General features: G+C 41.4%; 1 protein-coding gene across 1 annotated transcript in view; it reads right to left on the reverse strand.

Moving 5' to 3' along the window:
- ATRN (attractin) overlaps positions 1-13,636 on the reverse strand; it is a 251,846-nt gene that overhangs the window by 114,791 nt on the left and 123,419 nt on the right. The window contains exons 20-23 of the mRNA XM_054028816.1: positions 12,495-12,588; positions 5,489-5,541; positions 3,774-3,868; positions 352-430 (exon numbers count right to left, since the gene is read on the reverse strand). Coding sequence (XP_053884791.1) covers positions 352-430; positions 3,774-3,868; positions 5,489-5,541; positions 12,495-12,588 — 321 coding nt within the window. The remainder of the gene's footprint in view (positions 1-351; positions 431-3,773; positions 3,869-5,488; positions 5,542-12,494; positions 12,589-13,636) is intronic.

The following is a 13,636-nucleotide window of genomic DNA, read 5'->3' on the forward strand; positions in this document are numbered from 1 at the left end:
AGCATTAAAGTTTGCTCTCAGTGCAGATCTTAAGTGATTTTCAAAGGGGACCAATTATCCTACGGCTTTGACAGTAAAAGGAACTATTCATCTGAAGACTGCAATTTTTAGTTGTATTTCACTAGTGACATCAATGAACACACAAAATATTGCATTATAAAAAATTAGAGCAGCATTTCAATGGTCTCCAATGCACATTATCATGATGTGAGAATTGGAAAACTGGAGAAGAGAAAACTAAAATTCCTTTCTTAATTTCATTTCTTTCCCACATCCCAATTTCTAAAATGTAACGTATAGTATTTAATTATTCTCATACAGTTCATATTCTGGTTTACTTTTCTCTTTTACCTGCAAAACTTGTCGACCAAGTTATGTTGAGGTTGAAGTTTTTAGATGCGTTGATAAACATGTCCAGGTCTCTATTTTGCTGATTTAGAGAAAAAGAGAGAGAAGAAAACCGTTATTTTTAACAGATGTCATTCCATTAAAATTGTTCTGTTTTGAAAGCAACTCACTAAAAAAAAAAAAAGTGTCAAAATGAGAGTTATTTCACAATATGTTAACTAGAATACTCGTCTACATGCGAGAGCACTAGCATCTAGGAAGACACATTTTAAAGACCCACTGTATATAAAATAGAACATAGCTGTACATTTTCATTTGGATCTCCCCACAAAAGAAAAGTTTACTGCAGTGTAATTCCAAACCATATTCATTTAGGGCTCTTTGCAGCTATCCTAAGTATTATTCTGGGATGGTTGGCACTAGCAGCATTCAAATATATTTTAATGCAAACACAGATAATTTTTTGTTTTAAATACTCTCCTCCCCACCCCAATAAAATAATTAATTTTGTATTCTCACAAAATATCTGCCCTGGTCTAGATTCAAATCATGTAATCATGTTTCTTATTGGTATTCCTCCCCAACTCCGTGTTTGCTCTGACAATGGACCTCCATATGTTCCTCTCACTCCAATATCTGTGCCTCTTTTATAATATGTAATAATATAATTTTTTATAATATAAATTTGTAGGCTCTTTTGTGATAAGTGGGCCTACAAATTTTCCCTAACTCTGAGCTCAACTGTGAAAAATGAGTGAAAGTTCACAAAATGTCACAGTAACTCATAACAAATGTTGACGGGGAAAAAGTGCCAAAAGACTGAATTAGCTTGAACAAAAAAAGGCCTCCTGATATAACTCAAGGACTGTGTTAAGATCATGCTTGGTCAACAAGACAAGTATGGGACTGGAAATTAATGAACCAAAATTGGTATGTCAGAAAAGAGGCTTAACTGGTGGACAAAATAATGAGGGGATTGGACTATTCTGTCCATCACTCTCTTTTGGGGTCCTTAACAAAAAAGACGTGGGGTGAGGTGGAATACAGATGGGTGGCTGCCTAGAGAAGAGGAAGGTGAAAACTTCATCATGACAGTTGCCAACCCCACCATCTCCTCGGACTCTTCATCGTCCTGATACTGAGAGATGTCCTGAGCAGACTGGGCCAAGGAAGAGGGACCCCAGACGACATCACCATTGCCAACACAACTGGCTCATGCTAATCCCAAATATCACCGGACATGTGAGGCTTTGTCTCATACACATCCTTCTCTTTTCCTTCTTTCCCCTATTTCCCAAAAGGTTCTTTTCCCCAAAAGGTTCTTTTCCTTCCGACCATATTTCTTCTCTTTCCTAGCACTCTCCTTTTTCCTTTTGACCAGCTAATTGTCTTGATTAGACAACAATGCATATTTTGCAACATTGCTGCAAGCCTGAGCCTGGAAAGGCAGCTAAAAGCAATGCCCTAAACATCCCGATGCTGGTACAAATTTGTCAGGTCTCAGAGTCGCTGATAAGACCTTCTGCTGTGCTTGTGTTTCTCTAGCAGTGAAGGTGCAAGTGAAAGATAACACCAGAGACAGAAGTTGTATTTTCTATCTTTGTTGTTCTTTACTGTTCCCTTTTGTGTGCATTTCTCTTGTTTTGTCTTCTAGGAAATGGGATCAGACTTTAACGACAGTAACAATAGCTCCTCCCGATTGTAAGTAACTTTCTCTTTTCCCCCAAAACGATAGCTAACATCCATAATACCATCTAAGAGACTTTCAGACAAGTGGGCATGTTTTTAAAGACTCTCTCTGGCTAAAGGGAGAGGGAAGAAAGGATGTTGTTAGGATGAAACTTATTAATACATTCCTTTTTAAATGCTTTTTAATGTTTTTTTCCCCCCTTATTTTCTGTATTCCTAATAAGGGATTCAAAAGATTCTTAATAGTGTTTGCCATGGTACTAAGCAGGCCGGGGTCTCTGAATACCAAACCCCAAACCCTTTTTAACACTGGTTAATGCTGGACAGCAATAGCACCATGTTAATGACTTTGACTCTTTGGGCCCATATATTCCATTTAACTGAATACAACAGAGCCCCTACTTGGAATGACACCCCTGGTCATGGAGTGCAGGTCCCATGGGGCCTCATTACACTGAAGGGTGCCAAGGGGAGGTCATCCTGGCCCCCAAAGCCATGGTTTCCACATTATTAGCCTTGAGGCTGTGGCTGTTGACCCTGAGGGAGAATGCAGAGGCACCTTAAGAGCAGCCAGCAAGAAACTGTAAGCTGCATTCCAAGGAAACGTCTCTGCTCAGGTGTGTGTTTGGAGAAGTTCCTGTACTCAGCTGGATTGAGCAGACAGAGGATAGTACTGCTTTGACTTATCTCATCCACAGCATCTTTTGGCAGGAATTATGTGAGCACTGAAAAAAATGGGAAGTGATTTTGTGTGCGTCATTCACTGCATCAATGAGCCTCCTGTTTGTACGGCAATAGCGCCACAGACCACAAAGATGGACCAACGCCCCGTTGTACTAGGCAATGTACAACCAGCTCCGTGCTGGTGGCCTCTGAGCTACATTCTGATGTTCTTGGAGTCTGACTGAAGAAATGGAGTACTGCTGCTTTTTCCTGTCTCCCCACCTCTCAGTTCTAAGGATGAGCCTGACAGCATTAACTCACTGCAGTGTTTGGACCAACAGTACTTTTTCTGCCCTACAGGATATGAGGCATTTGGGGATTCTGAATTCACCTGGTTATTAAACCTAGAAGGAGCCCTGGTGTTAACTGACTAAGAGTTATTCTGGCTAGCCCATGGGCTTTTTCCCTGCAGAGTGACTGGAGGCTGACCTCTCTTTGAGCTCTTGAGGTGAAAGAGAAGCAACGAGAATACCTCCCTAGCAGGTGAGCTTCACTGATGCACAGGTGTCACCATGAATGCGGAGTTGCATTTGAAGTTAGATACCTTATGTGACTGCTCCATATTTCCATTCCAAAAGGAGATGGCCTTTTGCACCAGGAAGAAAAGCAAAATAAACAACAAAATGAACTGTGCCATGGCATAATTCTACACTGACTAACTATATTAGAGTAAAAGAAAGTGAAGAAATAAGATACAAGACCAACGGCAAGCAACAAGAGAAAGCTAGAGGGTTTGACTACATATTCCAGCAGTACAAAGCAACTGAACCGCAGGTTTAGGCTGCGGTTCCTTATGCCCCACTTTGGCCACAAACATTCGGTGCTTCAAGGAAGCAAGATGTAGCTACACAGATTGAGGACATTCTGGCTAGGATGTGAACTACGCATGTGCACCAAGACGGTAGTTCTGTTCAAAGAACTGTATGAGCCACTCTCTTCAGGGCAAGGAGATGGCAGACATTTGAAACAAAGTATGAAATGTGGGAGTCCACAAGGGAAGAGACCATACTCACCTCTTCAGGTGTTGCTACAAAATTGATTGCAGTATAGTAGCGATCATCCTCTTGGGAAAGGCTGAAGGTGAACTGATAGTCAATAAGAAGAGTATCTATAAAGAATACATGCAAAAAAAGTGAAAAAATGTCTTGAAATAAAACAAGCTTCTGGAAGGCAAGGCAGGTAACTGATTGCTTACACTAAATTAGAAAACAGCGTACTGCAAGAAGAGAGAGTTACTGCACTGTTATAATCTGCCCCCAACAGAAATTTGAGTTTGGGAGAGAATAAGGAACACTTTAGACACCTCACTATCCCGACCTTGGAGGGTATTATATCCTACTCTATTAAAGTTAACCCAACCTTTTTTTGGAAGAGGAAGGGGGAAAAGGATAAAGGTTTACATTTTTCAAGCAGGACATCTGATAAAAGCCTCCATCCTAAGAGAACTTGGTAAAAGGGAAATGTGGATGACTACATAATTTAACCACATTTTGCTTGGTTCTTGTAGTTTCACCAAGTCTAAAGTATCTATTAAAACTGCTTATCAATGTTATGGGAGTTTAAGGAAGACCAAACATATTCTCGGATGGCAGAATACAATGTTCCCATTAGAACAGGGTGGGGAAAAACATTCACCCATCTAGCAAAACTGGTGATCCACCACGTTTTCACTGCATTTGGGAAAAATCAAAGGCCAGGCAAATACAATAAAATTGTCTAATAAAACAAGGCCTTTTTCAAAAAGTGGGTTGGGGCTTCATGACCCACCGATATCTTATCTTGTTCTTTTCTCTTTTCCCCTCCCCTCCCCTAACGTGAAAGAAGCCTAATCCAGTCCACTGCAGACTCTACTGGGCTCAAGGGAGTGTACAAAGGACCTAAATATTTAATGAAGTATTTGTGGCTATCATGACAATAGATAGCACTGACAATAACATTTTTAAAGATCATCATAATGTTCCCAGTCTACTGGGCTTCAAAATTACTACCAAGAAGCCTCCCCTACACTGTGCTGTTTCTCCTTTCCCACGTGGTTGGCATAAGCAACATTGTTGTGTTTGATAACTGCACAAGATTATCTTAAAACCTATCAATGCTGCTCCTCAACTGCCCAAGCAGGATTTAGCACACTTCTAATTTCCACACCCCCTTAGAAATCCTGTCTGAACCCTTCATTGCTATTTAATTTAAGATAATTTTCCCATCTAATGTCTTTCTAAAAGTGTTGATCTCAAATATTTAAGAGTGGTAAAATAAGAGTATCCACTAGGATAATCTGAGTTTTAATAGTGTAATGACAATATTTCCTAACCCAGGGGTTCTCAAACTTCATTGCACTGTGACCCCTTTCTGACAACAAGAATTATTACACAACCATGGGGAGGGCGGGGGGTAACCAAGCCCGAGCTCACCCAAGCCCCGCCACGACTGGGGTGGAAGCGTGGGGGTGAAGCCAAAACCCGAGGCTCAGGCTTCAGCCCTAGGTGGTGGGGCTCAGGCTTCAGCTTTGGCCCCAGGCCCCACCAAGTCTAATGTTAGCCCTGGCAACCCCATTAAAACAGGGTCGCGACCCACTTTGGGGTCCTGACCCACAGTTTGAGAACCACTGTCCTAACCCACCTGCATATAAACAGATGCTGTGCTACGTAAAATAGTTGTAACTTATTTGGTCATATATATCAAATAAGACATTTACTATTTTCAGGCAAAGAAAAGCAGTTGTACTTACAATAACATGTTCCTTTAAGTGGATTTCCCTGGTATCGATTTTCTACTTCACACCTAAAAAGAATATTTTTTTTAAAATCAATGTTGGTTTTCAGTCTTATTTTCTCTTTTTTTTTTTTTTGGCTTGAATCTCTACCCATTTAAAAACAATTACAGAACACAGCTTGAGCTCAGAAGATAACTGTATACAATTAAAAACAAAAAGGAAGCTGTAATGAGATATTGAAGAAACCATGGAAACTTGGAAGACCCAAGCAAGCGAGTAGAAAGCGATGAAACCGAAGTATAAAAATTACAGGAAGGAGAGGTTACTCACCTTGTGCAGTAATGGGAGTTCTTCAAGCTGTGTCCCCCTGCAGGTGCTTCACTTTAGATGTGCACGTGCCCCTGTGCCTCTGAACAGAGATTTTTGGTAGCAGTGTCCATTCTGCCCACACATGCGCCCTGCACATCCTTGTGCCCCGTACCAAGGCTTCACATGGTGGAGCGGGCAAACCACTCTCAGTTCTTCCTCTATCACAAAGCCTACACAGGCAACTCCTAAACAGACGGGAAAAGGGTGGGTAGTGGAGCACCTACAGGGGAATGCACCTTGAAGAATTCCAGTTACTGCACAACATGAGTAACAACTTCTTCAAATAGACTCCCTGTGGGCACTCCACTTTAGGTGACTCCCTAACAGTAACCCTTTGAGGAGGTGGAAGTTTTGGAACAGAATCCATCACCAGAGAGAAAACGGTGTTGCCTATTGCCGCATCTGATCATGCAGCGTAAATTAGGGCACAGTGGTTAGAAACCATGTGCATCAAGGACCATGTTGCAGCCCTGCAGATTTAAGCAACGAGAACATCTCTGAGTAGAGATACAGACCGTGATCTAGTAGAGCGTGCACTCACTCTTAGGGGAGGTGTAACTGCAGGGAAACCAAAGCCGCAATAATACATCCAGGAGATACATTTAGAAAGTTTCTGAGTAAAGATAGGTGCTCCATTAGACTTATCTGCAACGGAAACAAAGTCTGGGGGGTCTTCCTGAATGGCCTAGTCCTGTCCAAGTGAAAAGCTAATGCTCTCTTAACAGCTAATGTATGAAAAGGCGGCTCTTGTGTAAACTGATGCAACGTTTTTTCCACCTACAAAAGATGAACAGTTTGGTTGATATGAACTCCTGAGGACATCTTAGGTAAGAGCTTTGGATGAGGTCGTAAATGTACCTTCTCCTTGGAGAACTAAGTAAAAGGGAGGGTCTTCAACTAGAGCCCCCCGTCTCCCCATCCCTTTGAGCAGAAATGATGGCCACCAAGAAGGCTGTCTTCATAGACAGATATAAAAGTGAGCACATAGCTGTTTCATGAGATGGTTAAAAACCAGGCTGAAAACCCAAAGCAGTGTAGGGGCTGTTATCTGTGGGAAAAGATTTATAAATCCTTTTACGAATCTCACTGTGGTTGGATGCGTGAAAAAAAAAAAACAATAAACCTTCTCCTGGCACGTGGAAACTGTTATTGCTGTTAAATTAACCTTGATGGAACTCCAAGAAAGGCCTGAATTTTTCAATTCCAACAGGTAGTCCAAGATTGAGGAAAGATGACTGGACAGAAAACAGATGGCATTGGTTACACCAAAGGCTATAACGTCTCCATTTCTGAAGGTAAGTATGTCTATTAGATTTCTTTCTGCTATTCAACAGTATCTTTGTACTTCTGATAAACATAAGGTCTCTTGTCCTGAGAACCACTGAGGAACTAAGATTGGGGTGAAAGGTCTGACTCACATCCTGAGACAATATTGGAGGTTTTATCTGTAGCCTTCACAAAGAGTGAGAGGTGAGTCTGAGGAGGTTCGAAAACCAAACTTATATTGGCCAAGTTTGGTGCAATCAAAATGACTTTGGCTTCGTCCTCTCTGTTCTTGATAAGGACCTTTAAGAGCAATGGAGTTGGAGGACCTGCATGGAGAAGACCCTTTGTCCATGTAATGAGGAAAGCATCTCCTAGAGATTGCTGATCGAGACCCCCTTTGGAACAGAATTTCCTTTCATTTTGTGTTGACTGCTGTGGCAAAAAAATTCATCTCTGGAAATCCCTAAGTCAGGAGTATTTTATTGAGCACTCAAAGAGTCCAACTCCTATTTGTAATTTAAGGACAAATGTCTGCTCAGATCATCGGCCATGGTGTTTTGTATATCTGAAGGTAAGAAGCCCAGATGACTATCTGGCTATGAAACAGTTCCAAAGTTTTACCACTTAGAGGCAGAGTGAGAAGAACACACTGCCCTGATGATTGATTTAATACATGCATGCTATGTTGTCTGTCATGATCTTGGTGGACTTGTTTTTGAGTAGGGGAAGAAAGCAAAGGAAAGCATTTCTGACCACCCTTAATTCCAACTAATTGATGTGTAAGCGGTGTTCCTGTTGTGACTATTTTCCATGGTCTGCGTGAGGACCCAAATGTGCTCCCCATTCCAAGAGGGAAGTGTCCAATGTTAATATGACTATAGGAGGGATTGGTTGAACAGAAATCGTGCATAAACTTTGGATAGATTCTGCCACCAGATGAGTGACTATAGGACCTGATTGGGTACAGGTACTTGCTTGTTGAGACTGTTTGCACTGGGTGTATGAACAATCCTGAGCCACCCCTAGAGGCATCAAAAGATGCAACCTGGCGTTTTGTGCCACAAAACCACAAGCTGCCATGCATCCCAGCAGTTGCAGACATGTCCTTGTTGGAACTTGAGGGCTGAGCAACGCTGTTTGTATAAGGCTATTTAGAGCAAAGAACCTGTCGGAGATAAACTCTGCCATTATAGAATCCAGAAGTGCCCTATAAAGAGAATTCATTCCGTAGGGGGTCAAGACTGATTCTGAGATTTATCTGCAGGCCTAAACTTTGGAATAGTGAAGTTATTTGAACTGCGCCTCCTCATGTGACTGACCTGTGAGGAGCTTGCCATCGAGGTAGGGAAAGACAACAGAGGTAAAAAGCACCAAAGAGTCCTGTGGCACCTTATAGACTAACATAAGCTTTCGTGGGTGAATAACCACATGCGAATGATGAAGTGGGTGTTCACCCACGAAAGCTTATGCTCCAATACATCTGTTATCCTATAAGGTGCCACAGGACTCTTTGTTGCTTTTTACAGATCCAGACTAACATGGCTACCCCTCGGATACTTGACACACCAGAGGTAGGCAGCTATGACCACCATACTGTTTCAGAATACCCTTGGGGTGGATGACAGGCCAAGAGTAGGACCCAATACTGGTAATGACTGTGATTGAAAGTGAGATTCACCTGTCTCGCAAAAGTAGTAGGCGTTTTTAGATCAAAGGTCGCAAATCCGTCTCCTAATTCCAGGGACAGAATTACAGCTGCTAAGGACACCATCTAGAATTTCAGAAGTCTGACATTCTTGTTCAATTGTCTGAGATCTAGTATCGGTCTCCAAACCCTGTTTTTCTTGCGTATCAGAAAATATCTTGAATAGAATCCCTTTCCCCTGTGTTGAAGTGAGACTGGCTCCATGGCTCCTAGACTTAGGAGTGATGACATCTCTTGTGTCAGCAATTGCTTGTGAGAGGAGACCCTGAAGAAGGACAGGGAAGGGGGTTGCAAGGGAGGAACAGAGGTAAATTGGGTAGTATAACCCAAAGTAATGGCTTCCAATATCCATTTGTCCAATTTTATAGCCTTGTACGCTTGAGGAAATAGAGAGAGGCAGTGTTCAAATTGAGGAAATGGAATTGTGTTGTGCAGATGATAAAACCTGGTCATTGGTTGGTCTGGACTCAGGCCCAAACAATCAAAACTGGCATTTGGACGACATTGAAGGCTAGTATGAAGCAGTCGAGGTAACTGAAGGCTTTTTCTTTGAAAAGCGTGACCTCTGGTAGTTAAGGCGTCCAATGGAAGGCTGAAAATAGAGCAGACCGGGATTTTGCGCTAACTGAGACCTGCTGAACTTTCTTTTATTTGCAGGTATGTATATCCCAAAGACTTAAGTATTGCCCTAGAGTCCTTTAGGGTATGAAGCAAGTCGTCCATGGAATCTGCAAAAAGCTTCTGGCTATCGAAAGGTTAATCTTCCACAATCGATTTTCCTTCCCGCAGAAAACCAGACAACTGAAGCCAGGAAGGTCACCTCATCACTAATATAGTGAAAATAGACCTGGCTGCCATCTCTGCCACATCGTGTGAGGACCACAGTGAAATTTTTGCCAACAGCTCACTCTCCTTTGTTATGGAGCTGAACTGTTATTGATGTTCCTGTGGTAAAAGATAAATAAAAGGTCTCCTTGGGCTAAGAATGGGGAGGAGAGATGCACTGTACCAGGGAACCAGGTCTTCCATGTTCCCCGAGGGACTGAGGTGAGATTGCTGAAAACTGCCGGTGATCCATTGCCCATGGATCCCAGGAAGACCAATGACTGAGACCATAAGGCATGCAGGGAAGAATTCAATGCTGGTCATCCCAAAAGTTGGATGGCAGGAGTCTGGTGTCCTGCCTTTGCAACAGGGAATAACATCTCCTGGAATAAATTGGAGATGCTTGAAGTGCAAGCTCTGTGTGGAAGTGAAAGCTCTTCCACCTTGTATCAGAGGTGACAACCACTCCTCATGGATAGTCAAAGATGGAGAAGAGAAGTCTCCCAGAAACATGAGCAGTTGGTGAACCAGCCAACCTCATTACTGAGAGGCATCCAGAGATTGCAAGGAGCGGAGACTCAGGCTCATTCAGTACCATAATGTTTTTCAGGTACTGGAATTTCTGTGGTACTGGCACAACCAAACTCGGTATCGGCACCGATGGTGTGGCAGAGGTCATCATGCGACGCGCTGACGACAATACCAAAGGAGTCGAGGATTCCATTGAAGCTGGTCTCCTGGTAGTGGAAGTCTTTGGTACCAATCTCTTTACTGCTGAGGTATGGGACTTAGTTGAAGTCTTAACATGCTTCATGGTACCTGAAGTACCCAGACCCTCACTAGCACTCCTCTGAGGGCCTGAGGTCTCTGGTGACTAGATCTGCTTTGATGAGGAACTCTCTGTTTTGCCCCTCTTATCCCTTTTTTAAGCTTGGACTGCGAAGCTCTCAGTATTGGCAGTGAAAGGGGGAACAAATGTTCCAAGTATAAGGTAGTAGGGTTGCAAGGAATAGTTTCATGCCAAACCAACCTAATTTCCTTGTTTGACAGGGCTACTGACCCAATGGATAAGGAGGAAACAGCAGACATGATTTTTTAAAAAAAATTTTAGTAAGGCTTTTGTCACCGCCTTACATGACATTCTCAAACAAACTAGGGACGTGGTCTAGATGGAATTATTAAAAGGTGGGTGCACAATTGCTTAAAAGACTATACTCAAAAGTATCGGACTGTCAAATTGGGGGGACATATCTAGTGGGGTCCTACAGGGGTCTGTCCTGGGTCCAGTACTAGTCAATATTTTTATTAATGACTTGGATAATGGACCAGAGAGTATGCTTATAAAACTTGCTGATGACACCAATGTAGCACTTTCAAGGACAAGATTAGAATTCAAAACAAGCATGATATATTGAAGACCTGGTCTGCAATCCACAAGCTGAAATTGAATAAAGACAAGTGCAAAGTAATTCATTTAGGAAGTAAACATCAAATGCATAACTACAAAATGAGGAATAACTGGATAGGTGGTAGTACAGAAGAAATGGCTCTGGTGGTAGTACAGAAGAAAAGGATCTGGGAGATGTAGGGAATCGCAAATTAAATATGAGTCAGCAATGTGATACAGTTGCAAAAAAGACCATCATCATCCTGGGGTGCATTAACAAGAGTGTCGTGTGTAAGACATGGGAGGTAACTGTCCCGCTCTACTTGGCACTGGTGAGGCCTCAGCTGGAGTACTGACCACTTCTGGGCACCACATTTCAAGAAAAAGGGGGAGGGGGAAATGGAGTATGTCCAGAGAAGAGCTATAAAAAATAATAAAAAGGTTTTAAAAAACTGACCTATGAGGAAAGGTTAAAAAAATTAGGTATGTTTAGTCTTGAAAAAAGACAACTGAAAGTGTTTTTGAGTATGTTAAGTGCTGGTATGAAAAGAGGACAGTGATCAATTGTTCTCCATGCCCACTGAAGAAAGGACAAGACGTAATGACCTTAATCTGCAGCAAGGGTCATTTCGATTGGATATTAGGAAAAACTTTCTAACTCTAAGGATAGTTAAGCACCAGAATAGGCTTCCAAGGGAGGTTGTGGAAGCCCCATCATTGGAGGTTTTTAAGAACAGGTTGGACAACCACCTGTCAGAGATAGTGTAGGTTTAGCTGGTCATGCGTCCGTGCAGGGGGCTGGACTTGATGATCTCTCCAGGCCCCTTCAAGCCCCATATTTCTTAAGTGCTTAAGAATGGGGGTCCCATTGTGCTAGGCCCTGTACAAACACAACAGCAGACAATCTCTGCTTCATAGAGCTTAAAATCTAAACAGATAAGACAGATGCAGAGTAGGGTTGTGTAAAAACTTTTCTACACTTATATTTTGTGACTGTTTACACCTCATTGTGCTCCTTTAAAATAGAGTTTGTTCAAATCTCTTTCAAAACTTACCTCAGATTTATCTATATTTCCTATATATTGACTCTCCACCCCTGCAAGAACTGCTTAAACAGAGTGCCCTAAAAATGACAGTTTACATCTATTTAAAAAAAAAAAAAAATAGGGATACGTGCAGTGGTATGTCAATTCTGAAAGAAAAAAAAAAAACCCTTACTTTTAATCTTTTAAAATCTGTATAATGTTCTCTCTCAGTTGATAAACTCTTAATATAGTAATTTTGAGAAAACCATTTTGCTCACTACCACAATATAAAAACTACGGCTGGTTTCATTAATGGTGAAGTTAGTTAAATGTCAGCACTAGGAAATGTTTAATGCCATACTAAATACATCCATTTTTCATTATTTAGAATTAGTTTATGTACAGTATTTGGATAGCAAATATTTATAAGAAATGGCAACTCACAGTTGACACTCATCTCCTTTAATTCCTTTGGTAGTACAGAAACACTTTCCTGTATTTGTATTACAGATAGAGGCATGGCCATTACACTTGCAAGCTGTAAAGGAGATAAAAAAAAATAGTTTTGAGTAAAACAGTAGGGACAGATTTGTTTATAGTGATTAAAAACATTTAGGCAGAGAACTGCAATGTGTTAAAGATGAACTATACCAAAAATGTACTTGTGCCCATTTGATTCTTTATGATGCTTAAAGACCTCAATATCAATTGGGAAGTTATCAGATTTTTGGTTTGTTTTATGTTTTTTGGGGATGGGGTTAACATTAAAAATATCACCATATACAGGAATCACTGGGTGAAGTTCTGTGGTCTTTGTTATGCAAGAAGTCAGACTAGGTGATCACAATGGTCACTTCTGGCCTTAAAAAAAATATAAGATCTATGAATCCTCAACTGCCCTATTTCTGCTGGAGGACACTTTGAAGAACTGGTGTACTAATGTGATGACATCACAACGGAATGAAAATTCAAAAAGGAGGAGCTGGTCATTGTTTACAATACCAGACAACAATATTAATACCTATTTTACTCAAACTCCTGACGAACATTTGGGAGAAAAGCTCTGCGCGAACAATTCAACACTTCTACCTCTTCTTTTGGGAGCTGAAGGTTTCTCCAGGAAAAACGAAGACTTGATATCCCTGGTATTTCCAATGGTAAACAAGCAGAAAAAACTCTTGTATTTTCCACTACATGAATCCGATGAAGTGGGCTGTAGCCCATGAAAGCTTATGCTCAAATAAATTTGTTAGTCTCTAAGGTGCCACAAGTACTCCTGTTCTTTTTGAGAAAAAACTCTGACATCTTTATTCATAAAGGAGTAGTAAAGGCACAAGACATTTTTTCTTTAGAGTTAATTTAATATAATTCATAGGTTCATAGATTCCAAGGCTAGATGGGACCATAGTGATCATCTAGTCTGACTTCCTATATAATACAGGCCAGAGAACTTCCCCAAAAATAATTCTTAGGGCATATCTTTCAGAGAAACGTCCAATCATTGTCAGTGATAGAGAATCCACCCTGGCCCCTTGTAGATTGTTCCATTGCTTAATTACCCTCCCAGTTAAAACTGTATTCCTTAT

Source organism: Malaclemys terrapin, chromosome 5 (assembly GCF_027887155.1).
Source record: "Malaclemys terrapin pileata isolate rMalTer1 chromosome 5, rMalTer1.hap1, whole genome shotgun sequence".
Classification (NCBI taxonomy): Eukaryota; Metazoa; Chordata; order Testudines; family Emydidae; genus Malaclemys; species Malaclemys terrapin.